Consider the following 25,680-nt stretch of genomic DNA (forward strand, 5'->3'; position numbering starts at 1 on the left):
TTAGACTTCTGAACAGTTTCCTTAGAAAAGAAAAAGCCAATGTGGTTGTTAAAATAACTTACGCCCAAAAGTTTTGTTTCTCTGAAAATTAACACTGATTTATATAAGCTGGATTTCTTTTCAGATGTAATTTCCTCCAGGGAATTACCAAATGATTTCTGCTGTTGTAGCTCTCAAATCTTCCACCATATCATCCTAACAGTTCCTCTATTACTAGCAAAATGGGGTCTCTTACATATATTTTTAGATTAGCTAATGATACAGCTCTTGAGTAAGAAGAAAGTTAATTGATTTTCTTGTAAGATTTATTTATTTATTTATCTGAAAGGCAGAGTCATAGAGAGACAGAGAGAGATCTTCCATCCTCTGGTTCACTCCCCGAATAGCTGCAACAACCTGGGCTGGGCCAGGCCAAAGCTAGGAGCTCATCCAGGTCACCCACGTTGGTGACAAGAGCCCAAGAATGTGTGCTGTCTTCCACTGATTTCCCAGGCATGTTAGCAGGGAACTGAATCAGAAGTGGAGCACCTGGGACTTGAACTGGTGCTGAAATGAGATGCCTACATCGCATGAGGCAGCTGAGCCAGTACCATTATTTGATATTTAAAGGTGAATTTTAATTAAATGTACAGAGTAGTTGAGTGCTTTCATTATCCAAACATGAGTATGTTGTAAAATTAGAAATGTGCTGTAAGAGAGTTAATTAAAATGAAAACACTGGTCAATGTTTATTTCAGAGTCTATCACTATGGGAGGAAGATTAATTTTGCCTCATGTACCTGCAATTCTTCAGTATCTCAGCAACACCACAATCAGTGCAGAAAAGGTGAAAAAGAAAAAGAATAGAGCACAAGTCAGCAAGGAACTTGGCATTCTTTCAAAGTAAGTAACTTAAAAAATAACATAACCATGGTGGTTTTGATTTTATAGTTGAACATAGTAAAAAGAAGCTAAAGAGATTTTCAGTATTATAAATGCAGTCCACTAAGTTAATGCAGAATGCTGAAGTGATTATTAGAATCCTTTTATGGTATCTACCTTCATTTAATATATTAAAGGGAACAGACTCCAGAGTCCTAATGTGGGCTAACAGATTTGCTTATTTGACCTTTATCTTTTTTTTTAAGTAAAGCTTTGAGTTTTGCTGGAGCACATCATTTTTGTTTTATTTTGTTTTTTAGTTTAATTGATAAAAATAATTAAAAGAGCAGATTGTTTATTTAATCAAGAATATCTTACAAGGCTTTTCCAAGAGTGTTTGACAATAGAGCTCATAATACATGATATGATTTCTGTAAAGGTCAAAGTTAGTAAAGCTGAATGCAAGAAATGATTCTGTCTTGAATTGACTATTAATGGCTTAATTGTTAAACATTTTTTTTCTGTTAATTTCAACAACATCAAAAATTATATTAGAGTCTTCTAGAAACTTCTTTACAGGATTTATTTATGCTGTTAAATTTCATCTCAGGCTATGTAGTATCAGAAGAAAGAAAAGAGATTAGACATAGAAGGACTCACAAAAGAGTGTGAGAGACCTGCTCAACTTCCTCCTGGTTGTGTGATATCACACTTTCTGAGTCTCAGCGATTATCTGGGAAAACTGGAGCTAATAAGTCCTACATTGTTTTGTGTTGGGGGAGTTCAAATTAAAACACTATACATAAAACCTTAACTGCAAAAAGTTACACTTGAAAATGCTATTTCCTTACAAAATAAGAAATTACAAATTGCTAGAATATAGTGCTGGAGTTTACTATAATTCATCTACACAATTACATATTGCAAAAAAAATAAGGTTGTAGCCATGAGCTTAATGTTAACGAGAAATAAGAGTGAACACTGCTAAACGACTGAGTTGAACTTTTAAAAATGCATGCATAGTTCAAAACCACCTGTGTTTTAGAACATTAAAGCTATTTTTAGTCACTTATGATTCTTAGAGAACTGCTCTTTAACTTGTGTATCTTCTTTGCCTATCTGTTTTATTTTTTTTCCTCCCCCAGGATCAGCAAATTTATGAAAGACAAAGAACAAAGTTCTCTGCTCATTACACTTCTCCTTCCTTTCCTACATCGTGGCAATATTGCTCAGGTACAAATTCTTGAGACATTACTTTGTATTGAGAGTGACAGTTCATCACTAGATTTATTTATGAACAGCAGTTTTATTGGTTAGTTTTTATGATGCATTTGTCTTAAATAATTTAAAAGAATTTCATACAAAAATAAAAGCTTAGAAATAGAGAGAAAAATTAGTTGGAACAGAAGAGGGAATGGGAGCAGAAAGGTAGGTGGAGACACCATCATGTGCCATAGCAGGAAGCATTGGCACTTTATTATCCTTCGGTTTGCTTCTAATTCATTGTAGTGGTTTGCTTTTTCTCTCTTTGACTTCAATCATTTACAGTTATGAAACCCAAGAAGTGCATTATATAATATGAAATACAGATGTCACTGACAAACCTGAATGAAAACTGGACTTTTTTAATATTCAGAAAAAGCTATAGTTTCTGATATAATTTTTAAACCTTAGTTTAATCCTTGCACAAGAATCATCCAATGACTCAAGCTAACTTGTAAGATCTTAGTGGGGCCAGTGCTGTGGCTTAGGGAATAAAGCTGCCACCTGCAGCACTGGTATCCCATTTGGGTGCCGGTTTGAGATCCAGCTGCTCCATTTCTGATCCAGCTCCTTGCTAATGCACCTAGGAAAGCAGTGGAAGATGGCCCAAGTCCCTTGGGCTCCTGCACCCACAGGGGAGACCTGGATGAAGCTCCAGGCTCCTGGCTTCAGGCTGGCCCAGCCTGTGTGTTGTGGCCAGTTGGGTAGTGAACCAGCAGATGGAAGATTTCTCTCTCTCTCTCTGGCTCCCTCCCTCTCTCTGCCCCGCCTCTCCTCTGTAACTCTTCCAAATAAATGAATAAGTCTTTAAAATAATAATAATAGTTTTGAAAAAGACCTTAGTCATGCTGAATATCTGTTACCATTTAGTAATTCAATTTGGAATACCACAGATCTGTAGACAAAGCATCTTAACTTTACTTCAACAAGTTCATTTGGTTGGCTGTCTTAAAACTATTCAGTATAAGAAATTAGCTTTCAAAACCATATATATTCTGTTAGAATTAGAGGCATAAATAGGACATTATTATGGGTTTTATGTTGGCAAAGTGCTAAAAACATTAGAAACTATGAAGTAATTTTTCCAATTACTACTCTTACTTTTTATCCATAACCAATTATTTTCTGTGCTATAGTAAAGTACAGTTCACTAGTTTTATGAAATTACTTAAATCTGATGATTCCTTTATCTTCTTCCTTCAGGATACAGAGGTGGATATTCTGGTGACAGTGCAGAACTTGCTGTGTCATTGTCTGGACCCTGCAAGCTTCCTCAAGCCACTAGCGAAACTCTTCTCAGTTATTAAGAACAAGCTGTCGAGACAGCTGCTTTGTACAGTTTTCCAGGTCTGGGATGCTCATTGTTTACCCCAAAGCACTCTTTTCTTTAAAAGATACCTATGATACATAAAGCATGTGAGCAGTTCTTTGTTTACGAAAGTGAAGGTTTTATATGAATTTGGATGGGGCAGGAAGCTGAGGAAGGCAGGAAAATTAAGGTTTTTATTCACTACTAAATATACTGTTTTCTTTCCTTTAGACTCTTGCTGATTTTGATAGTGAACTAAAGTATATCACTGATGTTGTCAAGGTAAGAAAGAAATCTGACTTCTCTTTGCCTCCAAAAGAATGATCATTTTTATTTACTTAAGTTTTATATGCCTTCATTCATATTGTTTCAATGACTTTTCTTGTAGCTTAACGCCTTTGATCAAAGACATCTTGATGACATCAACTTTGATGTCCGATTTGCAACATTCCAGACCATTGCCTCATACATTAAAGACATGCAGACTGTGGATGTTAACTACCTAATTCCAGTTATGCATAATTGTTTCTATAATATGGAGGTAGGTTTTTGTAGCCAACATTTATTAATTCTTTATTGTTTTGATAATACAGCTACTTAATGCAGTGATATAGCTTAGTAATTTGGTTTTTAAAGGGTATTAGAGTTTTAGGATAAACTTTCTTTTATATGCAGGACTTTTTTTGGTTTTTTTGCAAATAACTTAATTATTACTCTGATGATTTGAAAGGCAAATGTTTTGAAAGCAAATAAAATATGTGGTAGCACTTTGAAAAAGTAAATATTTATATAGTAAAATAGGGAAATCCATAGAGACAGAAAATAATTTAATGGTTACCAAGCAATTTGGAAAGGAGGGAAGTGGCCTATCTTCTAATGGGTATAGGGTTTATTTTGGGAGAGTGAGATGGTTGTACAATTTTTTTTTTTTTAAGAAGAAAAAGTATCATTTATTTATTTATTTGAAAAGCAGAGTGAGAAATCTTTGATCCTCTAGTTCACTCTCCAAATAGCCACAATGGCCTGGGCTGAGCTAGACCAAAGCCAGGAGCTACAAACTCCATCCTGGTCTCCCACACAGGTGGCAGGAGCCTAAATACTTGGGCTATCCTCTGCTGCCTTCCTGGGTGTATAAACAGGAGGCTGGATTAGAAGCAGAGGTGCTAGGACTGGAACTGGCACTCCAGTGTGGGATGCCAACCTCACAAACAGTGGCTTAACCTACTGCATCACAACTCCCACCCCTAAGCTTCAAGTGATTTTTATCTTACTGTCAATTTTACCTCGATTTGTTAAGTTGATGTGAATTATTTATTTTTCCCTCTTTTTTCTCAGTATATGATACAAATAAAAGGTACCTGGATTATGTTAAGTACCATGTTTCTGAACTGAAGTAAATCCCAAATCCCAAAATGGGTTTTTGTTAAACATATACTCCTAATAGTTGTTCATCTGATAATTCAGGATTAGTTATTATATATATATATAAATATATAACCTCCCTATGTTTCAAGTTAAATTTCAACCACAAGGAACTCCCCTCTTTTTTTTTTTTTTTTTTTTAAGATTTATTTATTTGTTTGTTACGAAAGTCAGTTTCAGAGAGAGGGAGAGACAGAGAACAGTCTTTGATGCACTGGTTCACTCCCCAGATGGCCACAATGGTCAGTGTTGGGCCAGGCCATTAGTAAAGGGCTGGATTGGAAGTGGAGTAGCTGGTACAAGAACTAGCACCTGTATAAGCTGCTGCATCACAGACAGTGGCATTACCCATTATGCCACAACACCAAGCCCCTCAATACAAGGAATTCTGAGTCAGTGCCTGGCTGGCTGACTTGGGAATACCTTCTCTACACTCATTACTTGCTTTCCTTAAGCCAGGAGCTTTGGAGCAACCAACCAAAATTACAGTAGCCGACTCTCTCTCAGTGATGTCCTGATACTGAATATTGAAAATTGGCTTTAGTGAACCTTTTGATCTATATTCCTCCCAATCCCGTATTTGGTTCTTCCTTAGGGGACATTGCTTTATAGGGCTTTTTACACTGAGCAGTGATAAAATGTCACTTTCTTTGAAAAATAGATGTTCCACAGAATAATTTGTGTTTTTTGGATTTTTTTATTTCCAGTTAGGAGATATGTCTTTAAGTGATAATGCCAGCATGTGTTTGATGAGTATCATCAAAAAACTATCAGCTTTAAATGTCACAGAGAAAGAATACAGAGAAATCATTCATCGTTCACTACTGGAGAAATTGAGGAAAGGGTTGAAGAGCCAGACAGAGGTATTGTAACTCTTTTTCTTAAACACTGTCATCTCAAGTTCGGTTCGATTGTGTTTTCCTACTTCTGCTCTTACTGTGTAGAAGAAAACCAATTAGGCCTGGTATGTTTGATTAAACACTTGATTGGGTAAATAGTCACCAACTTTTAGCAGGGCAATGGGAATAGAAAGGAGAGCCGTGGTTGCTTTTATGTAGTTGTTTGATGTTTTGTAAAAAAAAAAAAAAAAAAGTGGAAATCAGGTGTGATTTTTTTTATTTTATTTTAATAGCTTTTTGTGTGTGTCTTCATATTACCTAAGAAACAGAATCTTTTTAAAATAAAAGTGTTTCTCCCTCAATTTGATATTTGCAGAGTGTCCAACAGGATTATACCACAGTACTTTCTTGTTTAATTCAAACCTTTCCAAATCAACTAGAATTTAAAGACTTGGTACAGCTTACTCATCACCATGATCCAGAAATGGACTTCTTTGAGAACATGAAGCACATCCAGGTAGGTGACAGTTCTGCTTTTTTGTGCCTACAAAATAAGCATTTCACACTATTCTGCCTCATTTAGAAAGATGTATTTTAACTTCCCAGAAAAGCTAAAGCTTCTCATTTGTAACCATGAGTCAAATTTGCATCTGAGATGATCATTTCCTGAGGTCTGATTTCTCCAGTGGTATCACAAACCACAGCTAATAGTAGAGTCACCTTTTCTCTGCTTTTTCTTAAGAAGTTTAAATGTTTTGGGATCTATTGTTAAACAGAAATCATGAATTATGTCTGTGTAAGCAAATCAAGTGTTTGCTTATGTAACACAGGGAGTGTGTTTCAGTCTAATCTCTTCATTAAAAAAAAAGATACTAAAGTGAAGCTAGTTGTCAATGAGATTATTCAGTAGCTAATTTGTAATTTCACTGACTTGTAGATCCACAGAAGAGCCAGAGCCCTGAAGAAACTGGCGAAACAGCTGATGGAAGGCAAAGTTGTGCTGTCCTCCAAATCTCTTCAGAATTACATCATGCCTTATGCCATGACTCCAATTTTTGATGAGAAAATGCTCAAGGTAGGGCATCAGCTCTAGAACCAACAAATATCTACCCCTGTCTTGACATATTGCACCAAAATGTGGATATAGCTGGTGACATCCATACCCATGTCATCACCATGATCAGATGCTTAGAATTGTTCTAAAGCCCTTTAACTGTGCCTAGTACAGAGTGAATCTTACATGAATGGGGGCTGTTATTTGTATTTTCCACTATTGTTAGCTCACAAAGGCTGACCACAAAGTGTTCTCCTAAAAGTGTCGTATATTCGCTTTTATTTTTGTATCATAGGACTTAATTTTGGCAAACTCCACTGATGAGCAGAGTAGATCATTATTTCCCCAAATGCTCATAAGAAATGAAATAAAACAATAACTGTTTTTACTACTGTACCAGATACATAATCTTATTTATCTTTCTTTAGCACTGTATCAGCTATCAGGTGCTATTCTGAGTGCTTCAGTAAGTCATGTTACTTCATCCTCATCACAGCTCAACCCTACAGAGAGTTAACCACTATTTTAGAGGAGAATGAGAATAAATGAGGTTATGCAGCTTCTGAAAGACAGAGTCAGAATTGGTATTTGAACTTGGAACTGTATGGGCCCTTATACTCCACAGTGCCCAGAACAGTGCCTTGCAGATGGTATAGAATAAATGTTTTGTGATTAAGTAGATTGATTAATGAATGATGACATTTCAGATCACAGAAATTCAAGTCTAAATGCACTGATGTCAGAATTTATATTTTTGATTGCATAGCCTTCTACAATAGATTTTCTTTATTTCAGTTTATTTTAAAATGTTTGAAAGAATTATCTAAGGGGGTAATTATCTAAGGGAACTATTTAGATTTTCCCTTTAAATTACAGTTTAAACATACAGTAAGCACAGCAAACTCATTTGTAGATGGTATTAGAATGCAAACAGGATGCAAATGGGGAAAAATATGGTAGATCACTTTCTAACCTTTTTAACCTGCCTGTGACTTGACTTTTTCTGATCTGAGTCTTACTGGTAGCACTTTTTAAACAGTCCAACAGTGTCTGCTTTTAACTATTTACATTTAATGTAATTATTGAAGTTGAGTCTAAGTCTGTGATTTTTTTGTTTTCCGTCTGCCCCATGTTTTTCTTTCTCCTTTTTCTTCCCTCTGTTGGATTAATTGGACAGTTTGTATGATTTTTATTTGATTTCTGTTGGCTTATTAGTTATTTATTGTGGACTTTAGTTTTAAGCCAGATAGTAAGTACATTGTTGTTATTTTTACTTTAAACAATCATCTTTTAAAGAGATCTTCAAAAATAAAGAAGGAGCAGGCATCTAGCCCAGCAGTTAAGATACCTGTGTCCCACTTTGAAGTGCCAGGGTTCAATTCCAGCTGAGCTCCTGATTCCAGCTTCCTCTTGATGCAGACTCCGGGAAGTAGTGGTGATGGCTCAAGTGACTGGGTTCCTGCCACCTGTGTGGGAGACCTGGGTTGGGTTCCCACTTCCTATCTCTGGCCCTGACTATTGTGGGTATTTGAAAACTGAACCAGTGGGTAGGAGCTCGCTCTCACTCTCTCTGCCACTTAATTAAAAAATTATTAAAAATTAAAATAAAGAAAACTTAGGTTGGTTTTTGTTCTTTTTTTTGGTTTATATATTTTTAATTTTATTTATTTGAGAGACAAAAACAGTTAAAGATCTTCCAACTACTGGTTTACTCCCCAAATGCCTGCAATAGCTAGGGTTGGGCCAGGCCAAAGTGAGGAGCCTGGAACTTAGTCCAGGTCTCCCACAGGGTGGCAAGGATCCAACTGCTTAAGCCATCTTACTGCCTTCCAGGGTACACATTGGCAGGAAGCTGGAATCGGAAGCAGAGCCAAGACTGGAACCCAGGCACTCTGATATGGGATGCAGGCATACCAAAAGGCACCATTATTGCTGCACCAAATGCCTATCCAAGAACTTCCTTTAAATTTTTGTAGTGCAAGTTTACTAATGATTAATTCTTTAAGTTTTTTTTTTTGTTTTTTGGGGTTTTTTTTGGGGGGGGGGGTTGGTGTTTGTGTTTGAAAGGTAATATTGATGTTGCTGGATATAGAATTCTGGATTGAGAGTTTTGTTTTTTCTTTTGACAGTTCTCTCTTCTGTTGGCTCATATTGTTCTACATTGATGCTCTTGATTTATTTTACAGCATGAAAACATAACCATTGCTGCCACAGAGGCCATTGGAGCCATCTGCAATCATCTCTCTTGGCCAGCATATATCTATTACTTGAAACATTTTATTCATATCTTACAGACTGGACAGATCAACCAAAAATTGGGTGTCAGGTATGAGAAAGCATTTTTATTTTCTTTTTAAAAAGTAATTTTAAAATTGTTCCCTGAATTAGTCTGTTCCCTTTTACATTATATTAATGAGGTTATGCTAATGCTTATTAATGTCAAAAATACTGATAAAAATTTATGTAAGTCTTTTTAAATTTCCTCTCCTTTTATTGTCATTGATAATCAAACATTTCTGTGTACTTTTTTTTTCCAACAGTTTGCTAGTAATAGTGTTAGATGCATTTCACTTTGACCACAAAACTCTTGAAGAACAAATGGGGAAAATTCAGAATGGAGAAAGTAAGTTTTTAAAACTTCCTTAAACTGTATTTCCATCTTACTCTTGGATGATTTATGACCATGAATTAAAGATGTCAAAATTCAATATACTCCTGTTATCTGCTCTTGTAGCAGACTGTTCAGGAGGAAACTAAAACAAATGGTTTAAATATTCTAATAAGACTATATTTAACTGTAGGTCAAGCTAGTACAAATTAGTGAAAAAATCTGAGATGTAGATTATTTACTTGGAAGACACAGGGTAAACAACCAATGGTATACAGTATATTGTGTTACTAATCTATAATGACTGGTAGGTTGGGTAGATTGAATGCATGTTTGATTAAGGATATTTCCAACTTATTGATAGATTTATGGGGACATATTCACAAGCTAAGGAGCATCTGTATTTTTTTTCATGAACCTACATTTTACAATGTTTTGTAAACATAAGTATTTAAAAATTAAAATACTTAATTTGTGTAATTATTTCTTCTTAGATAGTATGGTTGGATTCTTTCTTCCAAACTAGCTTAAATTATCTGGGTTTAACTGTGTCCAAATTCATATGGTGTGATACACTCACAAAGGTAACTTAAATCTGGATATGTTGTTGGTTCCAATTAAGATGTGTTCTACCTCAGCACAGTTCTCTTACATACTTTTTTATTGATCCTATGATATCTCATTTAAAAGCCATCTTAAATCTCAATGAAAACAATTGCCAAATGTTGATATTTCCCAATATTAGGGTTTTTTTTTTAAACACCTTATGTTTGGCATAATTGTGAATTAAGTCTAACCTTTTCCCCAGTAAAGGTTTCAAATAACAAATAAGCAGTGTTATTGGCAAAGGCTAATTCCGAGGGTCTGAAACACTAGGAAAGTCAATAGGGATATTTCTCTCTCCTGAGTGGACTCATAGCCTCTCTGAAATCACCCACTCCAGGCATTGCTCATCCTGGATTCCAGCCTGTCTTTGGGGACTAGCAGTATCCAGTAGTCCAGTTCCAGGTCTGAATAAAATAAATCCTCTACCTCAGAGCTCATCGTCTCATTACCACTTGGCTCCCACCCCTCAGAACAGCTTCCCTGTCTTCATTTCTTCATAGTTAATCTCTTCTATACCACTCACATCAGAAACTGACAAAGCAACATGAAAGAATGTCCATCACATGATGCAACCCAGAGTCTAACTACCAGTTATCACCAGTATCCTATATTAGTGTGAAGCAGAGCTGGAGCAAACTCAGGGTAGAACATTGGCCTTCAGGGTGAGGGTAAGGCAGTATTATTGACTTACAGTTATGTGTGATGTTGAATCAAGAGTTTTCATTTCCTACTTCTGGATTCTACATGTCAGTGAAAGTTTGCCAACAAAACAAGATGGTGAATTAAAGAAAATAATGGGCTTTTTCAGGAAGAGGAAAATAAGAGGATAATGAAGATCACCTTTGTAGATTTGTAGATCGCCTTCTGTGGGCCACATTTTTATAAACATTACCTCATTTGTCCTCATAAGAACCTTAGTATTAGTAACCCCTAGTTTTGTTGTTGTTTATTTATGTGAAAGAATTATAGAGAGAGAGGAAGAGAGACGGAGATCTTCCATCTAGTTCATTCCACAGATGGCCACAATTGACTGGGACTGGACCAGGGTGGAGCCAGGGTGCAGGGACCCAATCACATAGGCCATGCCCCACTGCTTTCCCAGTCACAGCAGCAGGGGGCTAGATCAGAAGTGGAGCAGCTGCAATTCGAACCAGTGCCGTCATGGGACTCTAGCATCATTGTGGTGGCTTAACGTGCTCTGCCACAATACCAGCCCTGCCCCATAGTTCTGATGTGAGAAGCTGAGGTCTGAAGATGCAAAATAACTTTCCCAAAGCTACACTCTCAGTAAATAAAGACTAATAACTACCATTTTCTGAAACTCAGTGAAGAACCAGACATGTATTTTAGGCAAGTATAAACTTTATTACATTTAATCATCCCAACAGCTTTACAAGGTAGGCACCATCTCTATTTTTCTGATGAACCCAAAGCCCACTGGAGTTTAATTGACTGAATACGTGGTTTGTTAGCCATTCAAATCTGGACTTGCCCTATAATACTGTGCTGCCTCATTTTGTTTAAGATGAATCCTAGAATTAGAAATTTCTGCGTAAAAACTGTTGGCTTCCATTATGATTTTCACACTCATGAGTGTAGATTTTGCTTTAAAAACCCCAACCACAGTACTGTGGAAACTTTATAACTACCAGTTTCCTTGATCCAGTTCCTCATGAGACTCTAAACCAGGCGTGGGGAACCTTTTTCTGCTGAGGGCCCTTTGGATATTTATAACATCATTTGTGGGCCATTCGAGATTTTCAACTTTAAAATTAGACCACTATAGACTTATTGAATTTTTGAGTCCTGCCTGTGGTTGCCTTTGCAGGGTTAGGCCAAATGATTTTGCAGGCCTTATATGGCCTGTGGCCCAGACGTTTCCCACCCCTGCAAGAAAGCAAAAACCATAGCCCTTCATACATTGCCATTTCCCCAGCACATAACCTTGCCTGCCTATGGTTGGTGATTAGATAGTTTATATTGGGTATTGGGTGCAAGTGGAATAGACCATGATCACAACTGTGTTTTCCTTTTTTGGTTCCAGGTGTAAACATAGACACAACAGAATTGACTGAATTACCAGAGCATGAGGCCATGGAGCTAGAAAACACAGATGAAGGAGAGAAGGAAATTACATGCACGAGTTTGTCAGATGACGAAAAAGAGCCAGGGAACCTTGAACCAGCAGATTCAAAAGGGACAGCACCTAAGGAATCAGAGTGCACCGCTAAGTCTGTCTCTTTCCTCCCTCGAAATAAGGAAGAATTGGAGAGAACGATTAAAAATATCCAAACAACCATAACTGGGGAGATCCTACCCAGGCTACATAAATGCCTCGCTTCCACGGTAATGCGTCTGTTGGGCCCTGTGTGAACTCAAGCAGTGGGGGACCCTGTCAGACTGAGATTCCTGTTGGTTACTGGTTGACTTCAACCTCTAGGTCTCCCGTTAGCCCAGCATTTCATGATTCACCTCCCTTATCAGCTTCAAGCTCCTTGCCTGCTATTGTTAGGCAGGAATGCTCCCTCACTGTTTTGGTTTTTTTTTTTTTTTTTTTTTTCTCGAAAGTCAGAGTTACATAGAGAGGTCTATCCATCGGATGATTCACTCCCCAATTGGCCACAATGGCTGGAGCTGCACCGATCCAAAGCCAAAAGCCAGGAGCTTCCTCCAGGTCTCCCAAGTGGGTGCAGGGGCCCAAGGACTTTGGGCCATCTTCTACTACTTTCCCAGGCCATAGCAGAGAGCTGGATGGAAGTGGAGCAGCCGGGTCTCAAACCGGCACCCAGATGGGATGCCAGTGCTTCAGGCCAGAGCATTAACCTGCTGTGCCACAGCGCCGGCCCCATCCCTCACTGTATTTTGTTATGACTGATAAATGCCCCTGCATCTCTGAAGTACACGGTCAGATGACAATTTCCTAAAACCATATTAAAAATCAATATATTTCCCTCTTCTACTCCTTGGCTACTTTACTATTCAAACTCCATCTTTCCCCTGATTAATAGGAGTAGCATTTGGCAGCACAGTCTCATGAAGCAAGAGCCTTTCCTCCCAGTGTAAGATATGGGTCAGCAAACTGTGCCCACCAGCTGCAGCCTGTTCTTGCAAATAGTTTTAATGGAACTTTACACCTATTCATTTGCAAATTGTTGAATTCTGCTTTTGTGTTAAAACAGCAGAGATGAGTGGCTTTACTAGAAAACCTGAAGCCAAAAATACTATTATCAGGCCCTTTATAGAAAAAAACTGTTACCCGCTGGTGTAAAATATTGACATGGTGTATGTGTAGATAATCTTTATTTGAGGCACTGTATATCTTATGTATCAGCAATATCATTCAAACACTTGAAAGTGCCAATCAAGATAAGTTTTATGCAAGTTGTATATGTTTCACTATGGTCTCAACCCAAGTCAGTAAATTAGGCTTTATTTTTTTCTAGGTGTTTCTTTGAAAGGTAGAACATTCTCTGTCCTGCTCTTTTTACAGTTTTTAGAGATTTATTCTCAAATTATATCTTTAGTTTTTTAACAGATACGAAAGTTAGAAATGGGCTTAAGATATACAAAAAGAGCATGTCTTTCAAATCCAAGATTACAGTGTTTGTTAAGTCCTTAATCGATTATATTTATTTTAGTTTCACCTAGATTTTTCTTACAGACTAAAAGGGAAGAAGAACATAAGCTCATCAAGTCGAAGGTGGTGAATGACGAGGAAGTGGTTCGAGTTCCTTTAGCTTTTGCCATGGTTAAGCTAATGCACTCCCTTCCAAAAGAAGTTATGGAAGCCAACCTGCCAAGGTCTGTTGTGTAGCAAATTGGAAGAGTTCAGTGAAAAGGGAAAATTGGTTCTTTCCTTCCTGACTTGAATCCTGAATCCATTTGTTGGAAAGAAAAATACAATTTGCTATGGTTTAGAATCCTAACTGGGAAATTTGGATTATTAATAATTAAGAGACAAAATTTTATTTTCCTGTTGCTACTGTTTATTTGAGTGGTTGTTTTCACCCTCTCATTTCCTAGTATTTTGCTGAAAGTGTGTGCCCTCCTCAAGAACAGAGCACAAGAAATCAGAGACATTGCACGCAGCACTCTGGCAAAAATAATAGAGGATCTGGGGGTGCATTTCCTACAGTATGTCTTAAAGGAATTACAGACCACCCTTGTTCGTGGGTATCAGGTAAATGTGTCCTGTGCTTCTTATTCAACTCGGGTTGGAGTTCAAATATTTCCAGGTGAACACTCGAAGTCATGGTACTTTGGGCCTGTCTTCAGTAAAGATCCACTGAGATAATAGGCAGCAGAATTCAAATATTTCTGATTAACATTAGACATTAGTTGTATAGAAGTCCCTGTTTCTGAATTTTTTTTAAGATCTTATAGGCCTGGGTTACATGACCCAAATTACTTCATTCCAAGTTTTGTATTCCCTGAATTATTTAATGTATATTGGACATATTTCCACACATATTAAGGATAAAATCACACACATTTGTTTAAGAGTTGAAACATAAAAATGATAAAAACAATAAGAGCACAAGGCAGGATATAAAACCCCTGAGTGGCTGCAGGGCTGTCAGCCCCTCCCTGCTCCCTGTGTGGGCCCTGGACAAGCAGCGTCAGGGAGTTTTAGAAATTGAGGGATCTGACAGAAAGTGCATTTTGGTGCGGTCCCCAGGTGACTTAACCTTGAGGAACACTGCGGCTTGTTCTTCTCAAGAGTTCAGCCCAGACTCCTGCTAGTTAGCTTTACCCTATACATTATAGTTTGTTGATAGGCAAGATCCTAATCCATAGGTCCTAAGTCTAGCACACGAGCAGGTCAGTGTTCATTTTGATTGTCTCTCTTCGTGTGGTTTTTTAGCATTTGCTCCAGGGATTGCCATTCTCACACTTAACTGCCTTACCACTTCAGAAATGATTTATTCAATATGTTGTCCCCCTTTAAGTAATATGGTATTCTCTGTCTGGTTTAAAGACTTTTTCTCTGTATTTGTCAGCAGCTCGATGGTGATGTGTTTGTGGATTTCTTGGGTGGACCCTGTTTGAGGTTTGCTGTACTTTGTAACCGAACCTGAGAGATATTCAGCCAGTGTTTTTTTGTTTTTGTTTTGTTTTCAAATATTTGTTCTGTCCTGCTCTCTTTCTCTTGGGACTCCAGTTAAATCAATGTTAGATCTTTTGTTTTTCTCACACTAGCCCCTGAGGCTCTCTGCACGTTTGTCTTTTTGTTTTGTTTTTGTCCAGTCGTCTTTCTGTTATTCCGCTCAGATAATTTCTATCAGTCTGTCCTCAAGGTTACTGACCCGTTCCTTTTGAATCGCCATCCTGCTGCTGGACCCATCCAGTGAGTTTCTTATTTCTGTTCTTGGGTTTTTCAGTCCATTTAGTTCTTCTTTCTGTCTTCTCTTTCTTCGTCAACACTTTGTTTTTCCTGATCGTTTCCGTCTTCCAGCTAGAGAACTGAAGCTTCTCCCACTTTGCCATGTATTCATGACACCTGCACCCATGTCAGGGGCCCATCTGTGGTGAGCGAGAGAAAGAGAAAAACAGTGAAGACTGGCCTACTCTCTCAGCACTGCAGTCTCATTGAATGAAGACCAAGGTGCCCCTCTCATTTGGGGCCTCTGCCAGTCCCTGTTACCCAGACACTGCCACCACCACTACAACATTGCTTGGGGCTACAGTGTAAGGGAAGAGAAAAAAGGAGAGATTTCCCCCTACTCTTCTTGAGGCTTCTGAGTTCCCTGTCCTCTTCCAAGCTAGACAAAGGGGCTTCTGCTCAGGTTTTCTCTGTGTACTGTTTTCCATTTCTGTGTGGGCCAGAAGATATTGGACAGAAAATGCTGGTAAACTCACTGAAAGCCTACTGGTACTTGGGTTCTAGTTTTCTTTCCCCATAGCCGCTCCATAAGTCCTGTCCAGGTTTTAGGGCTGCATTCAATGGTGAGACAGGGTAGAGTGTGCTTTCCCCGTCTTACAGCTGGAACCAGAGCCCCGTCAATATTCATCTTTATTCTCTTCTTAGAGCCAGCACTTGATTCGTGGCTACTTCGTGTGAGGCACTGTTAGGTAGTGGGATACAGGGATGAGGGCAGTGCATCTCTGTCCTTCAGGATTTATTTGTACATTTTAAGGAGCACCCAATTAGCCCTCTTTTCTCTAATCACCTGTTCTTCAAGTCCATGTCATGATTCATTGAAATAGCTGAAATAGAGCTAAGAGAACAACTAGTTTGGATTTTAGTATTAGCCATGTACACACTACCAAAATTTTATTCTTCAAGTGTCACTCTTCACCTTGGCCAACCAATTAAAAAACTTATAAAACTAGGTAAAGCCCACAGCAGTTATTTTTATTAGACATTATACTTGTTTCCTTCATACCACTCTTTTTTTTTTTTTTTTTTTTTTTTTTTTTTTTTAATTTGACAGGTAGAATTATAGACAGAGACAGAGAGAAAGGTTTTCCTTCCATTGGTTCACTCCCCAAATGGCTGCTACGGCCAGTGCTGTGCCAGTCCGAAGCCAGGAGCCAGGTACTTCCTCCTGGTCTCCCATGAGGGTGCAGGGCCCAAGCACTTGGGCTATCCTCCACTGCCCTCCTGGGCCACAGCAGAGAGCTGGACTGGAAGAGAAGCAACCGGGACTAGAACCCGGCGCTCATGTGGGATGCCAGCACTGCAGGCGGAGGATTAACCAAGTGAGCCATGGCGCCGGCCCCACACCACTTTCTATCCTAGTTTTTATTGCATTCAGCACAGTCAAGCATCTTATATCACGGCTGGTTTTTCAGGACACTTGAGTCTTTCTTTATAAACCACTGCCCTGGTGTAGTCATGGTGATCCATGTTAAACATGGTAATATGTTTCTGAATGTCCTTTGTACAAAGTGATCATTTACATCCAGGATTTTAGATGGTGGTGGAAATATGTGTCATTGGTGAAAGCCTCTCCAAGCAATAGCAGACATAGGAACTCTTAAGTGCTCCTTTGCACTGCTTTATAGATAGTGTATTTTTTTAGTGTGCTGTTCTTAATCATTTATATGTTTACCATACTTCTCATTTTAGGTCCACGTGCTAACTTTCACTGTTTACATGTTGCTACAAAACCTCACCAACAAGCTCCAAGTTGGGGATTTAGATTCTTGTTTGGATATAATGATTGAGGTAAGATTTATAGGAAGGAATTCCAGTTTTTTCTTACGTAGCAAAAGATGCAAAAAGTTGACAAAATAAGAAATAATAGTAGCTATAAAAATGAAAACAACATACTATTATCTTTTAGATTGGTAAAGGTTTAAAAAACTAAGGCTCAAAGGGAATGAGCACTCTGCCAATGCTAATAAATTATAAAATGGTGTAATCTGTCTGGAAAGAAAGTTGATATTTTGTATCAAGAGCTTTTTAAGATTTATTTATTTATTTGAAAGGCAGTGTTACAGAGAGACAGAGGCAGAGAGAGAGAGAGAGGTCTCCCATCTGCTGGTTTACTCCCCAAATGGCCGCAATTGTTGGAGCTTGGCTGATCCAAAGCCAGGAGCCTGGAGCTTCTGGGTCTCCCACATGGGTACAAGCACTTGGGCTATCTTCTGCTTTCCCAGGCCATAGCAGAGAGCTGGATTGGAAGTGGAGCAGCCAGGACTTGAACTAGCACCTATATGAGATGCCGGCACTGCAGATGGCAGCTTTACCTGCTATGCCACAGCGTCAGCCCCAAGAGCTTTTGAAATGAGCAAAAATGTTTAAGTCTCTTCCAAGAGTCAGTGTTAAAGGAATAATCAGAGATGTGGTATGGGATTTAGGTAAAAATGTGTTCCCCTGACCTTTATTTAGAAGAGTGAAAAATTGATGATCAACTTTTTAAATTGGGTAATGTGATAATTGGGGGGATTGATTAGGAGGAGAATAATTTTGCCATATAACCTTTTGCTAAATTTATTAAAAAGAAACCTACACACTAGTATTTTGTATCTTGATATTAATATTTACATTACTTTTGATAATTAAGCTGCAAATAGAATTTCTTGAGGGGAAATTAAGCTACTCTGGTATTATCCAAAAAGAATCTGCTGTGCAGTTACACAATTTTATATGTATGAGGGGACTTGAAAAGTCTCACAGCATAGCAGGTTAAGCTGCTGCCACTTAGGACAACTGTATCCCATGTTGGTGTGCTTACTTTGAGCCCAGCTGCCCCACTTAATACAACTGTCTGCTAATGCACACCCTCAGAGTCACCAGATGGTGGTCCGAGTCCTTCCACTCACAAGAAAGCCTTGAATGGGATTCTCACCTCCTGGCATCAGTCTGGCCCAGCCCCAGCTCTTGCAGGCATCTGGGGAGTGATCCAGCAAATGGAAGATGTCTCTTTGTCACTCTTTGAAATAAATAAAAATAAAGTTTTTAAAGTTCATGGAAAAATGGGATCAATAGATAAATTCTAGTGTAAGAAAAGTTTGAAATCTTAGTTTTTTCATAAAACACATTTTCCATGAACTTTTTGTGGACGCGCTCATATGCATAAATTTCAGAAATTTTTTGCCTGAAAATAAACTTACCTCTTAATTCCATTTTCCATGAACTTTTTGAAGTACTCTCATATGTCTATGAAATATTTTTTTTTGTTTCCCATTAGTATCTGCCTTCATTTCTCTATGTGTTTCTTTTCTAGTAGTTAATCCCCAACCTGCATTGAAAACAAGAGAAATTTAATAAAAACTACCATCCCATTTAGTCTAGTCCACCTCGCTTTCCATTGATTTGGACATGCCAGTGCTTTTGTCAAAGTTTACCTATGTTGGAGCATCTTCCTGAGTGTGCATAATGACCATTTGTCTTTGCTTCCCCCAAGATTTTTAACCATGAGTTGTTTGGTGCCGTTGCTGAAGAGAAGGAAGTAAAGCAGATCCTCTCTAAAGTCATGGAGGCACGGAGAAGCAAGAGTTACGATTCCTATGAAATCCTGGGAAAGTTCGTAGGAAAAGATCAAGTTACAAAGCTCATTCTTCCATTAAAAGAGGTAAGGACTTGAATGTGATACAGGGAATCTGAACATTAGCAAAATCATAAGCTCCTAAAACAAGCTTTGTAGCCAGCCTTCTGTGTATCCAGGTGTTCTACATTAAAAATTTTGGGGAAAAAAATTTATATCTGTGTTAAGCATGTACAGACTGTTTTCTTGTCATTCCCTAAACAACACAGTATAACAAGTATTTACAGAGCATTTACATTGTATTAGGTGTTATGAGTAATCTAGAGATGATTTCAAGTGTTTGAGAGATGTGTGTAGGTTATATAAGAAGACTTCAAAAATTTTGTGAGAAATGCAATGAGAAGACAATGTGAATTTTCCATGCCCTCTTGTATGAAACTACTGCATCATTTTTCTATAACAGACTTGAGAAACTGTGTTTTTCGGTGTCCACAAGGCTCTTGAATCCAAATCCTGACAAATACCAAAGGACTAGCAGTACTGATCGCCCATGATTTTCTTTGATGCTAAGGCCACCAGTACCAGATGGCCACTAAGTGGCAGACCTGAGTCAGATTCTTTAAGAGTCTTAGTCCCTGATGTGAACCAGCAGATGTGCAAGGAAAGACAATAAAAACCTGAGTACCTGTGGAAGCTGTAGCTGGATCAAGTTAGTACCTAAGAACCAAGATGTTGGAATCACACTACACTACTGCTCCCAGACTGCCAAGAGGATGAGAGCTGGCATTTATTGAATATATAAATGATGTTCCAAACAGTGATATATTGTCTCTTCTCATCTGCACAACCATCCAACGAGGTCGATGATACCTGAATTTTACAGATGAGGCTTAGGATCAGGATTTAGCTCCAGATCCTTAGCTTATGGCCGTTCCACTGTTTGATTCTGCTTCATAGAGAGCAGGGAATATCATTTACCCACCTTCCTATCATTTTCTGTGCCTCTTGCAGGGGCAAACACTCAATAAATGATATTAATTCTTTTTATACAATTCTATGTACTAAAACTAGAGTTAAAAAACACCATTTTTTCTTTCTAAATTATTTTATCGTTTTTCATTTTTATTTGAAAGGCAGAGAGAAAGATCTTCCATCTAATGGTTCACTCTCAAATGCCCACAATAACCAGAGCTAGCCAGTAGCCCAGAACTCAGGCCAGGTCTCCCACATGAATGACAGGAATCCATGTACTTGAGCTATCACCTGCCTCCCAGAGTGTGTATCAGGAAGCTGAAATTGGAAGCAGAGCCAGGCACTCTGATAAGGGATGTGAGCATCCCTAACTGTTGCACCAAATAGAGCACTATTCTAATGATGTGAATTACTCTGAGTTCAAATGTTTTTAACTGCTAGACAAACTCTCTGGTTGTTCTGAGAGTGAATTCAGTTTTATCTGAGCCTGATCTAGGAAATGTTAGGTGTACTTTGAGCATGAAAAACAGCCACCAGAACACACATATATTTGTATATTATGGAATCTCTAAGGTAATGAAAATTATTAATACTATGTCTTATGCAGTGTAATCATTGTGAAGTGCCGATTATCTTGCTGAGGTTGATGATCCTGAATTCCCTGTAAGTTCCTCTGATTTGGCCCAGAGCTAATAGCAAACCCTGATGTTTAGCCATTGCAGCACTTCTTTCAAGTCACCTCATTTAATACTCTAGGAGGGTTGATGTCTGAGAAGCCTTGCTTCAGGTCTGGGCTGTGTGTCCTGAGGTCTCACGGACAGGGTGCAGGGAGAGAGTGAGAGGAGCACAGAGCCACAGTGCTCACTTCCTTTCTCAAGGCTGAGGTTATGGGTAACTTACTTTATAAGTTTTATCTGTATTTGAAAATTTCATGAAGAATGGACTTTTTTTTTAATTAGAAAAAAACCCATTTATTAGAAAGCACAAACATTTAGTACATATGTTATAAAACAAAACTGCCAGTACAACAAATCAAAATGCATTGTGTTCCATCGCCATAATGCTTCTCTTTGCCTTTAGATCTTACAAAATACCACAAGCTTAAAACTGGCCCGCAAGGTGCATGAAACCTTACGCCGAATCATAGCAGGATTGATTGTAAATCAGGAAATGACGGCAGAAGCTATTCTGTTGCTCAGTTACGGTTTGGTCAGTGAAAATCTTCCCCTGTTAACAGAGAAAGAAAAGTAAGTTTGGGGCAAAAGAAAGAAAACCTAAACTCCCTTTAGGTGCTTATTTCTGATTTACTTATTTATTTTATTTTCTTACTTCCTCTTAACTGAGTTAATTTAGTCATCTGCTTTAGGTTAGAAATTATGTTCATCTGAGTTGCAAGATGGTACTATTTTGTGGTATGATACATTTTTTTTAAAGATTTATTTATTTATTTGAACGTTGTCGCTCCCCCTCTTTGTGGAGGAACGACACTAAACCCTGCCTAGGCTTCATATCCGAGTCACGGCACCATTATGTCGCTCCCCCTCTTCGTGGAGGAGCAACACAGGACCCTGCGCTGTTCTTTCTTCTGCTGCTCGGCCCTCCCCGGGTTTGCTGCTGGTTCTTCCCGGGTTGGCTACTATCCCTTCCACCTCCGTGGAAGGGCAGTTCCCCCTGGCCACATTCCCCACTTCCGCAGGGGAGCGGCACACCGCCGGCCGGCTCTCTCGGGGGCTGCACGGGTGTTCCTTCAGCTAGATGTTCCCCTTAGATGTTCCTGGTGCATGCCGTCTCTCTCCTCCTTTATAGTCCTCCTCCACCAATCCTAACTCGGCTGCCCACACGCCGAGTACGCTGCTCTCCAATCAGGAGCAAGTCCTACAGTTTATTGGCTGAACTGGAGGCAGCTGTGCAGAAGCTGTTTTCTTCTCTCCCAGCGCCATGTTGTGGGAGAGCAGATGCATAGAATAAGTCTTAATTCCAGTAACTCAGTCCAGTCCGGGCTGCTCCCCACAAACGTCAGAGTTACACAGAGAGAGGAGAGGCAGAGAGAGAGAGAGAGAGCAAGAGAGAGAGAGGTCTTCCATCCAATGGTTCACTCCCCAATTGGCTGCAACGGCTGGAGCTGTGCTGATCTGAAGCCAGGAGCCAGGAGCTTTTTCCAGGTTTCCCACATGGGTACAGGGGCCTGCAATGGCCAGAACTGTGCCAATCCGAAGCCTGGAGCCAGGAGGTTCATCCGGATCTCCCATGTGGGTGACAGGGTCCAGACACTTGGGCCATTTTCCACTGCTTTTCCCAGGCCATTAGCAGGAAGATGGATTGGAAGTGGAGCAGTTGGGACACAAACCAGCGCCCACATGGGATGCTGATGTTACAAGCGATGGCTTCACACTCTACACCACAACACCATCCCTTTCTCTTACCATTTTTACTTTATTTAGGATAGACTTTAAATATATATCTCTTATTCTAATTAAACAGAGATTTAGACCTTGAAGAGTTTTAAATACCTTAAGTATTAGTAAACTTCCTTTGGATTTTGCTTCAGTGTTCTAAAAGAGACTTCTTAATATTTGTTTTCAGAAATCAGACAAAGGGACTGTCTTACTCATTTTAGTTTAGATGTAGGTCTTTCAATCTGACATCTGTTTTTGTATGTTAACCTAGAAACCTCGATCACCAACCTAATCATCTCTCTGTGTCTTGTGGTTAAGGAGGGTTAAGCAGCACATGAAGAAGTGCTGGGCTCCTGTCACCATGCAGAGCCACCGTAGCTTCTTGAAATTCAACTGACAGTGTTCTTCCTGCTATTTTCACTCCATTGTGATTGACAGAAACCCAGCACCCCCTGCACCAGATCCACGCCTGCCACCCCAGAGCTGCCTTCTGCTTCCACCGACTCCGGTTCGAGGTGGACCAAAAGCTGTTGTGAGCAAGAAAACCAACATGCACATATTTATTGAGTCTGGGCTTCGGGTAAGAATTAGCATTAAAGAGATCTGCTGCCTTCCGGGACTGCGTACCTTTTAGTCCTCTGTGGAATTAACCAGTAATGCACATTTCCACTGGAAATGCCTTACTGTAAATAAATAATAGAATTTTTTTTAAGATTTATTTTATTTATTTGAAAGACAGAGTTACAAAGAGGCAGAGTCAGAGAGAGAGGGAGAGAAGTCTTCAATGCACTGGTTCACTCCCCAGATGGCCACAGTGGCCAGAGCTGCACCGATCTGAAGCCAGGGGCCAGGAGTTTCTTCCGGGTCTCCCATGCAGGTGCAGGAGCCTATGGACTTGGGCCATCTTCTGCTGCTTTCCCAGACCATAGCAGAGAGCTGGATTGGCAGTGGAGTAGCCGGGACTCAAACCAGCTCCCATATGGGATGCTGGCACTGCAGGCAACAGTTTTACCTGCTACGGCACAGCACTGGCCCCTAGAATTTTTTTAAAGGTTCATTGGTCCATTTACTATGTATCTCTTCCAGTGCTTAACTCTCTTGGAATTAACAATTCTGATATAGTATTTGTTAGGATTTCACTACTGCCTTGCTCAGGAGGCCCCCTAAAAGACTGAGTATTTTTAAAAGATGGGAAGATTTTCAAAATACAGATATGATGGTTTTATGTCCTTCAGCTCCAGTTTTCCCTAGGAGAGATCCCAGCCCTTCCTTTGGGCAACAGGGTCTATCTAGCCCCACATTGTGCCCCTGCAACACACCATACAGCCAGCTGGCTGCCCTTCAGTTTTACAAAGTCATCATACTCTTCCCTACTCCAGGACTTCCCCACCACTCTCCCCAAAAGCACCTAGCATTTACACTTAATTCTTTTTTTTTTTTTTAAGCTTTATTTATTTATTTTGAAGTCAGAGTTAAAGAGAAGCAGAGGCAGAGAGAGAGCAAGCGAGTGATCCTCCATCCGCTGGTTCACTCCCCGAAATGGCCACAACAGCTGGAGCTGGGCCAGTCCAAAGCCAAGAGCCAGGAGTTTCTTCCAGTCTCCCACATGGGTGCAGGGGCCCAAGGACTTAGGCTATCTTCTACTGCTTTCCCAGGCACAGGAAGATGGATCAGAAGTGGAGCAGCCAGGACTTAAACCAGTGCCCATATAGGGTGCCAGCACTGTAGGTGGCAGCTTTATTCACTACACCACAGCACCAGCCCCAGTTGTTTCCTTTGAGTCTTTCTGGCTAACTTCTTTCAAGACAGTGACCATGTCAATTGGCTATTCCTGTGTCCTGCTTGTAAGCTGCTGCCTGGGATCATGGTAGACTCTGAGTAAACAATTGGTAAAGGGACTTAGCATCTCAATTGCCTTCTTGGCTCACCGATAATCCCAGGCGGTTTCTCTTTTCTTAAAAGTGTTTGTCATTTTAGATAGAAGCATTTTAACATTTCTTGTTTATCTCCTAAAATCATTTCACATTTACCTAGTGTATTTGGTCTTATGGGCATCTTCAGTGAAATACCTCTGTCAAACCTTCTAGCTGTTACATCTGAGTCTAAAGACTTCCAAGATCAAGTCTTCGTGTGAACATGCCCTGGAAATGTTGGATCCTTTTGTGGCTCTCCTTATCGACTGCCTGGGTTCCATGGACGTGAAGGTGAGCATCAGTTTCTTCACAAGAGCTGTGTCATGCAGAACACCTAGAACTTACTTCTAAACCTGTTTCAAGAGGCATTTGGATTTTTTAAAGGGATTTTCACATGCTGAACCACCACTGTTCCCTGCATTAATTATAATCCTGTTTGGATTGCCAGCAACAATTACAAAAGCCTTTCTAGGGATATTAATTATCTCATTTGATCCTCACAACTTTGAGTGTCAGTGGTGTTGTCCCCATGCCAGTAATCATCGTTATCACGATTGTCACTACTCCATGCTATGGATCCTTAAGATGTTATCTCTGATCCTCTCAACAACCCCTGAGACATGCACTTTTTTCTCCTTTCTTTATTTGGAAGTCAGAATTATATGGGGGGCAGTAGGGGAAAGAGAGAGAGATCTTCCGTCCTGGTTCACTCCCCAGGTGGCTACAGCATACATCACTGGGCCAGCCAAAGTCAGGAACTGAGAGCTTCATCTGGGTCTCCTGCACATGTGGCAGGGGTCCAAACACATGGCCATCTTCAGCTGCTTTCCCCAGACCATTAGCATGGAGCTTGATGGGAAATGGAGCAACCATATGGGAAGCCGGCATTGCAGGTGGTGGCTTTACCTGCCATGCCACAACGCTGACCCTAGGCATACATTCTTAATGTTTCTATTTTATAGATTAGAAAACTAGGGCTAGGACCATATCATAGATCTAGGATATAAACCAAGTATATTAGATTCCAAAGACTACACGTCTTCCACTTGGCATGTCACCTATTTTACAGATAAAAATGCTGAGGGGTTAAGTAACATCTCTAGAGTCAACAGGTAATCAGTGGCACAGCTAGGATATAAGACCAGGTCTTTCTGACTCCCCTGCTGTTGCCTCTGCAGCTTCATCTAATCCAAGCCAAGGAGGCCATCACAGCAACCAGAGTGGGAGGGGTTACATTGTAGAGAGCTGACTAGGTGATCTCTAAGGTTTGGCCTCAGGGTTCAGTGATTCTATGCAATCACATGGTCCCAGCATACTTTTCCATGTGTTTTGTATAGCAATTAACTGTATTAAAATGATGGTTAATGGTTCCCAGGCTTAATTTCTGAGCTACCTACTTCCTAAATGCAGAAGTGTATCCTTATCTTCACTTTTATAATACCCAGTAGAGTACCTTCTATCAAAATACAAGTTTAGTAAGAATGGGTCACATTGAAGGGGC

General features: G+C 39.5%; 1 protein-coding gene across 1 annotated transcript in view; it reads left to right on the plus strand.

The window, feature by feature from the left end:
* UTP20 (UTP20 small subunit processome component) overlaps positions 1-25,680 on the plus strand; it is a 106,606-nt gene that overhangs the window by 65,240 nt on the left and 15,686 nt on the right. Inside the window, exons 31-48 of the mRNA XM_008256963.5 lie at positions 738-882; positions 2,007-2,094; positions 3,328-3,471; positions 3,665-3,715; positions 3,822-3,974; positions 5,563-5,718; positions 6,071-6,211; positions 6,632-6,769; positions 8,935-9,074; positions 9,289-9,371; positions 12,007-12,308; positions 13,624-13,763; positions 13,986-14,142; positions 17,035-17,133; positions 18,818-18,985; positions 20,951-21,117; positions 22,705-22,846; positions 24,354-24,470. Of these exons, the coding sequence (XP_008255185.2) occupies positions 738-882; positions 2,007-2,094; positions 3,328-3,471; positions 3,665-3,715; positions 3,822-3,974; positions 5,563-5,718; positions 6,071-6,211; positions 6,632-6,769; positions 8,935-9,074; positions 9,289-9,371; positions 12,007-12,308; positions 13,624-13,763; positions 13,986-14,142; positions 17,035-17,133; positions 18,818-18,985; positions 20,951-21,117; positions 22,705-22,846; positions 24,354-24,470 (2,531 nt within the window). The remainder of the gene's footprint in view (positions 1-737; positions 883-2,006; positions 2,095-3,327; positions 3,472-3,664; positions 3,716-3,821; positions 3,975-5,562; positions 5,719-6,070; positions 6,212-6,631; positions 6,770-8,934; positions 9,075-9,288; positions 9,372-12,006; positions 12,309-13,623; positions 13,764-13,985; positions 14,143-17,034; positions 17,134-18,817; positions 18,986-20,950; positions 21,118-22,704; positions 22,847-24,353; positions 24,471-25,680) is intronic.

This window comes from Oryctolagus cuniculus, chromosome 11 (genome assembly GCF_051225735.1).
Source record: "Oryctolagus cuniculus isolate XC-2025 breed Fujian yellow rabbit chromosome 11, ASM5122573v1, whole genome shotgun sequence".
Taxonomy (NCBI): domain Eukaryota; kingdom Metazoa; phylum Chordata; class Mammalia; order Lagomorpha; family Leporidae; genus Oryctolagus; species Oryctolagus cuniculus.